Source organism: Phalacrocorax aristotelis, chromosome 17 (assembly GCF_949628215.1).
Source record: "Phalacrocorax aristotelis chromosome 17, bGulAri2.1, whole genome shotgun sequence".
NCBI classification, from domain to species: Eukaryota; Metazoa; Chordata; class Aves; order Suliformes; family Phalacrocoracidae; genus Phalacrocorax; species Phalacrocorax aristotelis.
Genome location: NC_134292.1, coordinates 9,198,211 through 9,206,771, shown reverse-complemented (window position 1 = coordinate 9,206,771; position 8,561 = coordinate 9,198,211). Strand labels below are relative to the sequence as shown.

At 56.4% G+C, this 8,561-nt stretch overlaps 1 protein-coding gene across 2 annotated transcripts in view; it reads right to left on the bottom strand.

The window, feature by feature from the left end:
• Positions 1–1,746: 1,746 nt before the first annotated feature.
• RXRA (retinoid X receptor alpha) overlaps positions 1,747–8,561 on the bottom strand; it is a 124,639-nt gene continuing 117,824 nt past the window's right edge. For both annotated transcript variants that reach the window (XM_075112366.1, XM_075112368.1), the window contains exon 10: positions 1,747–8,547. In XM_075112366.1, coding sequence (XP_074968467.1) covers positions 8,400–8,547 — 148 coding nt within the window. In that variant the 3' untranslated portion in view covers positions 1,747–8,399. The remainder of the gene's footprint in view (positions 8,548–8,561) is intronic.

The window sequence follows — 8,561 nt, the reverse complement described above, 5'->3', positions numbered from 1 at the left end:
GCAGGACCCGGGCAGGGGGAGCAGCATCCCGGGCAGGGGCAGCAGGACCCTGGCAGGGGGAGCAGCATCCCGGGCAGGGGGAGCAGGACCCAGGCAGGGGGAGCAGCATCCCGGGCAGGGGGAGCAGCATCCCGGGCAGGGGCAGCAGGACCTGGGCAGGGGCAGCAGGACCCAGCTGGGGGAGCAGCATCCCGGGCAGGGGGAGCAGGACCCAGGCAGGGGGAGCAGCATCCCGGGCAGGGGGAGCAGGACCCAGGCAGGGGGAGCAGCATCCCGGGCAGGGGGAGCAGGACCCAGGCAGGGGGAGCAGGACCCGGGCAGGGGCAGCAGCATCCCGGGCAGGGGGAGCAGGACCCGGGCAGGGGCAGCAGCATCCCGGGCAGGGGGAGCAGGACCCAGGCAGGGGCAGCAGGACCCGGGCAGGGGCAGCAGCATCCCGGGCAGCCGCTCCGCTCGTCCCGCACGGGCAGGGCTCGCTGCGGTCGGGAGGTGGCAGCAGCACTTTGCTCTTTGCTCGGACGGGCCACACCGGACCCCAGGGGCTGCCCGAGGCACGGCTCCCCGCCGGGGTGGGGGGATTAGCCCCGCTCCTGGGAGCTGCTGGCCCGCAGCCTTCCCTAAATTCAGCCTCTGTGCTTCAGCCTCCTGCAGAGTCATCCGCACTTGCTCCCAGCAGCCGAACCGCCTCGGGGGTCTCCACCCCAAAGTCCCACCAGGAAAACACCTGGAGTGCAGCTCCCACCCCTCCCTGGGGAGCCGGGGGTGGGGAGGGGAGCGCTGGGGCGGGGGGGGGGTGGTCAGCCGGGTCCTCAGGTGCATCCCCACTGCTTGGAGCCCCACATTTGTTTTGTACCAGGGATTGACCCTGAAACCCAGGTCCTCCAAGCTGGCTGTGCACCCATCTCTGGGTGCTCCCGTCGGGTCCCATTCTCACCCACGCATGGGCGAGGCGGCGGAGGCACCCTGAGGCGCACCTGGAGGTGGGTGTCTTTACGGCTTGGTGATGCCATGGGGAGACGTGTAGAAAACACTTGGAAAACATGATGCAGAAGGCCAAGGTGGCCTTTGCAGCCCCAGCACGGGGGGGGGGGGGGGTGGTGTGTGTGTTAGGCTGCCCCATGGGGGCATGGTGGGACCCCGACCCTGGCCCTGGGGCCAGCTGGGGTGAAAAGGCTACTTGGAGGAGGTCAGGAGGAGAAAACTAACCTGCTTTTCTTTAGCAATTATGAAGTGACAAATTACCAGTGAAAGAGCTCATCTGTCTGTATTTATTTGTAGAGCCTCTCCTCGCTGCAAAACTGAGGCATGGAGAGGACTGGGATCACAGCCCTTCTCTTAAGGATTTCAAAACAGTCTGCTGACACCTCACTCCATCTCTGTCAGCACTGGGGACGTGCAGAAATTAAGTGGCCAGCCTGGTGCCACCAAGCAAGAGGTATTTGCAAGAGCGAGTGTCCCAGGCATGCTCTGCACCCCCCAACACAGCATCTTCCCCTCTGCATGCCTTCATGCACCCAGAGGATCAGGATGGTGTTTTGCAGAGGAAGCTGAGGTCCCCTCCCAATCCCACACCTCCGAGAGCTCAGAGTTTAGCGAAATCTAGTATTAGGAGCTTCCTGATAAACCACAGAGCTCCAGACTCCTTTGTGTGTGCCATCTCTGAGCTCCGTGACTCCACGCTGCTCTCAGGGCAAGGGCAAACACTGCGCACACCCAGCCCCGAGACACAACAAAAGCCCCAAGCCATCGCATGTGAGAAATGTTTAATTGCATTACAACCATCTCCTGTTATCAAGGTATCGGGAGGGGAGTCAAAACAGTCACTTTGATCCCTGCAGAAGCTGGAGAAACAGCAGAGTTGGCCAAGGTGCAAACCTCCTCCCCCCCACCCCAGCAGCAGAGGACGGGGAGCAGGGCCCATCGCCACAGCTGGGTTTGGGGGCCTGGGAAAGCCCCCCGCCTTGCCAGGGGAGCAGCAGCAAACACAGCAGCAATCACCCACAAGGAAAAATAAAAATAGAAATCAGTGGCCAGCTTGGCTTTGCTTTTCTTTCTTTAAACGTCTTTAAATAAAGAAGCCAACCCGATTTTCAAAGCAAAGTGTGGTTTTTCGAGCCAGTGGGCAGCAGGAACCCGGTCAGCCCATGAGCGGGGGCGAGCATCCCGGCGAGCGCTGCCCCTCGGATCCCGACTCACTCCACCCCAGGAGATGTGGAGGGGAAAAAAATCCTTAGGAAGGGAGATAAATATTTACTCTCTAAACACAAACTGCTCCCTGGAGGTTAACAAGACATATAACCACCCTCTGCAACAGGAGCCATTGGATGTGTCAGTGTGGCCGGCCGGGTGCTCCCCGGTCCCTGGGGTCTCCCAAAGCGCGGCGGGGAGGGGTGGGAGCGGGAGCAGCCCCGCACTGGGGAGCAGCAGGTTGCTGCCGAGGCAGATAATCCCCCGCGCCCCTTCCCCTGCCCTCCGCAAGCCACCTCCCAGGGCTCACCAAATGAAAAAATATTGCGGCCAAGTTAGAAACACACGGATCGTCACTAACCAAATTGAAACTCTTATTTTCCTTCTCTATTTGACCGGCTCTGCAGCCGTCGGGGGAGGATTTATCTCCGCTGTAAACCCAAGAGCAAGTTCAATCTTGTTTGTACCTGGCAACAAATCCAGGTTAAGCTAAGGCCAGTGCTAACGGCTCCTGCTGCGCACACGCTGCACCGGGGCGGCAATGCTGGTGGGACTCAGGAGGGATGGCGGCTGGAGACCAGCCCGCTGTCCCCACGCGTCGCCGGAGCTCGTCAGCACGCCCTTGCCACCAGCCTGGGGGTGCTGCCCAGCCGCCACGGCCCCACGCCTCCAGCAGAGCTGGGAGGGCTTTGGCGGGTGCCGTGATGGCACGGGAGCGTCCCTGCATGTCCCACCGGCGTCTGGCCACGCTGGGTGTCCCACGGCCACACCGGCCACTTGTCCCGTGTCTGCTCTCAGGGGAGGAGGAGGGGACGCGCTGGGGGAGCGATGGTGTCCCCAGGAGGCTGCAGCTGGAGATGTCAAAGGGACCTGAAATTCATTCAAGGGAAATTCCTGAGGAAAAAAAACCATCTCCTTCGCCGAGTCCTGGGGCTCCCCCGCGGTTCTGCCCGTGCGCCTTAGAGCCAGGCTGGATTTACGCCGACTCAGCCCCGCGGCGAGCAGGAGGGACGGTCCCTGGGGATGAGCCCCCTCCGGCGTGACGGGGACCCCCCAGCCGGGGCAGCAACCCCGGGGGGAACCTGAAGGAATAACTCAGGAGACATCGGTGGAGAACAAAAGACGACTTGGACTGGGTTATATTTTAAAATGCTCATATATTTTCTTTTTTTTTTCTCCTTTTCTCTTTTTCTTTTTTTTTTCTTTTTTTTTTTTCCCACAATTCTAATACAATTGTTCATCAAAATACTGGCGTTTCCAGCAGCAATTCTTTTTTTTTTCTTTTTTTTTTCCTTTTTTTTTAAGTGAATAATAATATACGGTAGTGATTTCACAGTAAAACAGACCTGCGGGAACGCCGGATATACGTGACAAAAGACACCCCCAGACCAGCCCGCCCCCTCCCCCCTCCCCCCCCCCCACCCCCCCGAAAAAGATTTTGGAAGTGGGGGAAAAATAAAAAGTTCATTCAAAAAAATTATTTCAAAAGAGATTTCATATAAAGCCTTTAAAACACGGTCAAAAGTTTCTCCCTCTTCTGCAGACCCCTGTCCCTGTGGTTGAACATTTACAGAGAGAAAGAGAGAAAGAGAGAAAAATAGAGAGAGTTTATAACAATCTCTGTAGAAGAAACAAAACAATCCAGAAAGAAAATAGCCAAGAATACGTAAGGGATAAAATTACATTTGTACAAAAATAGATTTTTAACTTTATTGATGCTTTAGATATTTTTCCTTATCTTTTCTCTTTTTTTTGTCATTCTAAATTTTAATGTATTTTATTTTTTTAGCTATGCATCCCATAGCCAAGGCATCCATCACTAAGTATTGGGAATTGCTAAAGCTATTTTTACTCAAAACCACCTGCTGCTCAAAAGAAAAACAAAACAAACAAACAAACAAAAAAACAAAACAAAAAGGCATCTTAAAATAGATGCATTTCCTTTGTCTAGAGGAAAAGATCCACATTTGGCATCTGCCAATTCGGAAAGGGCTTCAGATACAATGTACTCGCTTACATGAAGCAAAAAAAAAAAAAAGGCAGGAAAAAAAATAGGAAAAAAGAATTGACTTAAAACAAAAAAAACCACAAAAAAGTCTGTAATTGCTACGGTTATAATATATGTATATGTGAGTGAGGATATTTATACAGTGTATATATCTACAGTACATACATGTATACACACGCACATATGTATCAACCTAAACCAGATCATGCACGCTCATCACTGATGGGGACAGCATCAGCTCTTGAGCCACGTCCCGCCACCTCCAGCCCCTTCTAGGACCAGGAGCTGAGCCCCGCCAGCCACGCAGGGGGTCTCCTCCCGGGGAGCTGCGGGGCAGGGTGGGCGGCCAGGACGGGGGGAGCCGCCGGGTCCAAAGTGCAGAGAAGCTGCCGGTGACCTTGCGGGGGTGGGGGTGGGCAGTGTGGGCTTCCTACACCCATGGGTGCTGGGGAGATGAAGGTCCTCTGCCTCTAACTCCACTCCTCGGGTCGCACCCGGCAGCGGTGCTCGGCCCCTTCGATGCCGAGGGATGCTCCAGCATCCTCACGGGGCGGTCCGTGCGCGTGCTGGATTCGCCGCGGTTCGGGTTAGGGCTTGGCTGAAACACGCACACGCAAGGAGGCAGCCAGGAACATCCAGGGTGGCAGGTGGGTGGCTGAAAAGCTGATGTTTGTGCTATCTTTAGAAAATTAAAGATTGTCCCACCAACAAAAAGGAATTTAAAAAAAAAAAATTAAAAAATAGATCACCCTAATCAAACCAGACTTTTGCAAGAGTACTAAGATCTGGTTAAATGAAAGGCCTACCTCTCTAGTGAGTAATGTGCCTTTTTTTTTCTTTTACCCATGTATCACCTCTTCAAACAAGCATGTAGTATATTTATAATTATTATGATGAGGACAGAAAAAAAAAAAAAAAAAAGCCGAAAGTGAAGAAGAATACAAATGAAAGACTCAAACTCATGCAAAAGCACATTGCTTTAAGGCTGCTGTGGCAGATGTTACCGGACGCACAAAAGCTTTTTCTTCAGATGGGGAGGGCTGGGCTGGTGATGCTGGAGGGGGAGGCGCCGGGGCGGGCTGGGCCCTGGGCTCTGGGGGGTCGATCACGCATGTTCAGGATCCACTGGCAACCCAAAATGCCCGGTTGTGGCTGTTGTGGGAAATCACAGGAGCTCTACTGAAAGCAAGAGTCACGCCGAGTTACAGCACTGGGGGGGCTCCCGCAACACCTGCCAAAAACAGAAAGTCCACGACACTGCTCAGCCTTTCCCCAGACCCCTCCTCAGCCAGGGACGTGAATCGAGGCCGTGCACTGCTCCAGCAGGGAAACTGAGGCACGGAGACATGGGTCCTGACTGAGAGCCCCTGGCCCGCGGAGCCTTCCCCTTTGCACCACGCTATTTGCTGTGGAAACCCCCTTGCTCGTGGCATTTTGTTTTTATCGGGTCAAATCCTAACCGGGACGGGATGGGATGGCACAGCACAGCACGGCGTAGCATGGGATGGGGTGGGAGCTCCACATCCAGCACTGCAGCCTTGCAAGCCACCACAGCTCAGCTCTCAGCACCGCACAGCCCCGTCCAAGACATCAATCAGGAAAAAAGTGGTTCCACCCAACGGAGAAGGACAGCGGGTTTATTCTAGTGCAATATCCACTGACTCTCTCACAAAGCACCCTCATCCTCTCCAGCAAGAGAGCTCCAGGCTCCTTTCCACCGGCGAGAGCCGGGCTGGGGGCTGCCGAGGGCTGGTTTGGCTCCAGGCTGAGCTCCGCGCCTGCTGGCTGGGAGCTAACACCTCCTGCAAGCCCCCCGCGGGGCTGCGTCAGCCTTACGCTGGCAAGGAACAGCCTGCTCGTGTTTACTGGCACCCTTTACGTATTTAATTTCTCCTGCCTAGTTTTCTTGGCAAATTCTTGCAGGGTGAAGCTGTTTAATAATATTTTCGGCGGCGTGCAGGCTGCTGGAGAAACACAGCCAAAACGCTTTCCCTGCCTCTGTGGATTTGCCACTTCAGGCCAGCCTAAGGGAAAGTTATGACCTGAAATCCTGAGTATTTATTTAGCAATGAGATGGCCTGGTTAACTGCAGGGGATGGAGCCGGCGACTCGAGTTGCCAGGCAGGATGATGATAGGCAAGTGACAACTACATCCCCTCAAAAACAGAGGTGGGAGCTGGTGGGCGCTGCTCCACCCCCCTCCAGGCACAAAGGAGATGTTTCAAGAGCCAGCTACAATCCACAGGGAGAAAGAAATACCTTGGGGACTTAATGCTTTGTCATTTTAAAGCACAGAAGACATGAAAGCGGTGGGGAAGCCCTTGGCCAGAGGCCAACCGCAGGCACCTCGTGCTTGGCTCCGAGCACCCGCTCCACGGGGTGTTTGAGATCCATCCTGCCAAGGGGGGGAAAAACCCTCCCCAGTATCCCTCACCACTTGCTCTTTTGTTTTCTCTAACTCATTTTTTCGGTGGGGCTCTGGAGATACCCGATGAAGGTGAACTGGGGACGCGAAGGGGAAACACTCCCTGGCTGGGGAATCCTGTCCCGTGGGATGTGCGAACGTTCCTGGGACCATGTCCCTGATTCCCAAAAACCTGGCCATCTCCCTGCTGCCACGCAAAGATTCAAGGAAAGGACCGTGTAAAAGCTAAAGTGCTTTTGGTGCTCTCGGCATCCCGGCCAGGCCGGGGATGGGCACGCTGCCCATGTGGGCAGGGGCTGCTGCCACGTCCCCCACCCAGCCGAGACCTGTCAGCCCCCGCGTCCCTGCCCAACGGGGGAGATTCGGGGAGGGGGAGCCCTGTTCTTGCTTCACCACTAATTAACAGCCACAATTACCAGCCTGGCCAAGCACTCCCACTAATTGTTGCCTTGCAGTGTTTTGCATCGCAGCTGCTGAATCAACAGGAGCAGCCTCCTGGGCAAACCGAAACCCCCATGCAAGGGAAGGGCTCAGGCGCTGCTGGCCCAGGGGAAACACGTGCTGGTACCCGGGGCTGCTGTGGACCCGCAATGTGGGCACGGAGGGGCCAAGCCCACCCCATCAGCTGGAAATGCCTCTCCAACCTCACTGAACCAGGTGAGGACCAAAAAAAAGCCAAGGAGCCACTGCTGACACGCCAGCTCCCGCTGCTCCAATGAAACAGCCCTTGAAATAAAGCATGGGTCTGGCAGGACAGGCTGGGCCGAGCCTCGCGAGTGGGGCCGTGCAAGGATGCCGGGTGCAGTGCTGAGGGCAGGGGTGGCGGCAAGACTGCGTGAGCTGGGGAAAGGCGATGCTGAGTCCCTGGCAGCCTTAAAGCAAGTGCTCCAGCCGGCTCGTGTCCATGTGGGCAGCTCCACACCGAGCGCAGAGGCACCTTTGGGAAGAGCAGCGATGCCCCGCTGCCCTCTGGGACGGCAAAATGGGATTTTTCAGGTGCTGCCGCCCATGGGACCCCCTGCGCAGACGGTGAGAGGGTGGCCTGGCTCCCTGTGCCACCAGTCGCCTCCTTATTTGAGGGGGGGGATTCAGCTCAATCCCAACTCCTCTGCTTTTAACTGAAAGGAGAAGGCTCTGTGCAGTCACGGGTGACTCATTCGCGGGGCACGGGCTGGGCTGCCTGTCCAGCCTGCCTCTCCCTCCGCGAAGTAACTACCGAGACTACTAATAATAGTTAGGAACCAAAAATAGAATTCTTTTTTTTTTTTCTTCTCTTTTTCAAAAACTCCATCCTCTGAAAATAGCCAGCTGCACTCCGGCGAGTTCAACCACTCCCCTCAGCTTGTCCAAACCCCACTGCCCCAAGGGCTGGGACCGTCCCCGTCCCCGCTCCTGTCCCGGGGGAAGCACCGCCGGCCGCGGCATGCACGCAGGGTGATGGCAAGCCCGGCCGGCAGCTCACCCCAAAACTCATGGCACAGCGGGGGCCGGGTCGGGGGTGCGAGCCGGGGCGGTGGGTGACAAGCTTTCTCCGCTCCCACTTCTCTACATCTAGCACAGGGAACCAGCGAGCAGGTCTTGAGATGCAGCAGTGACGGCAAACAGACAAGGGTGAAGGCGACGAGGAGGCGAAGATGGCAGGGGGTCGCCCCGGATCAGACGGTGCCTCCAGCGCTGGGGAGAGGAGGGAGGGACGGGCTGGGGCGGCGGCAGAGGAAAGCAGAGGAAGGGGCCCCGCGAGACCCCAGCCGGGCGAGGGACTGACCCAGCAGCAGTTCTCTAAGTCATTTGATGGGGTGCTTCCAGCATTTCCATCAAGAAGGTGTCGATCGGTGTGTCGCCTATTAGCTTGAAGAAGAAGAGGTGCTCCAGGCATTTCAGGCCAATGGACCGGAGGGCTGGGAGACGGAGCAAGAGCTTTGCGAACCTGGGGACAGGAGA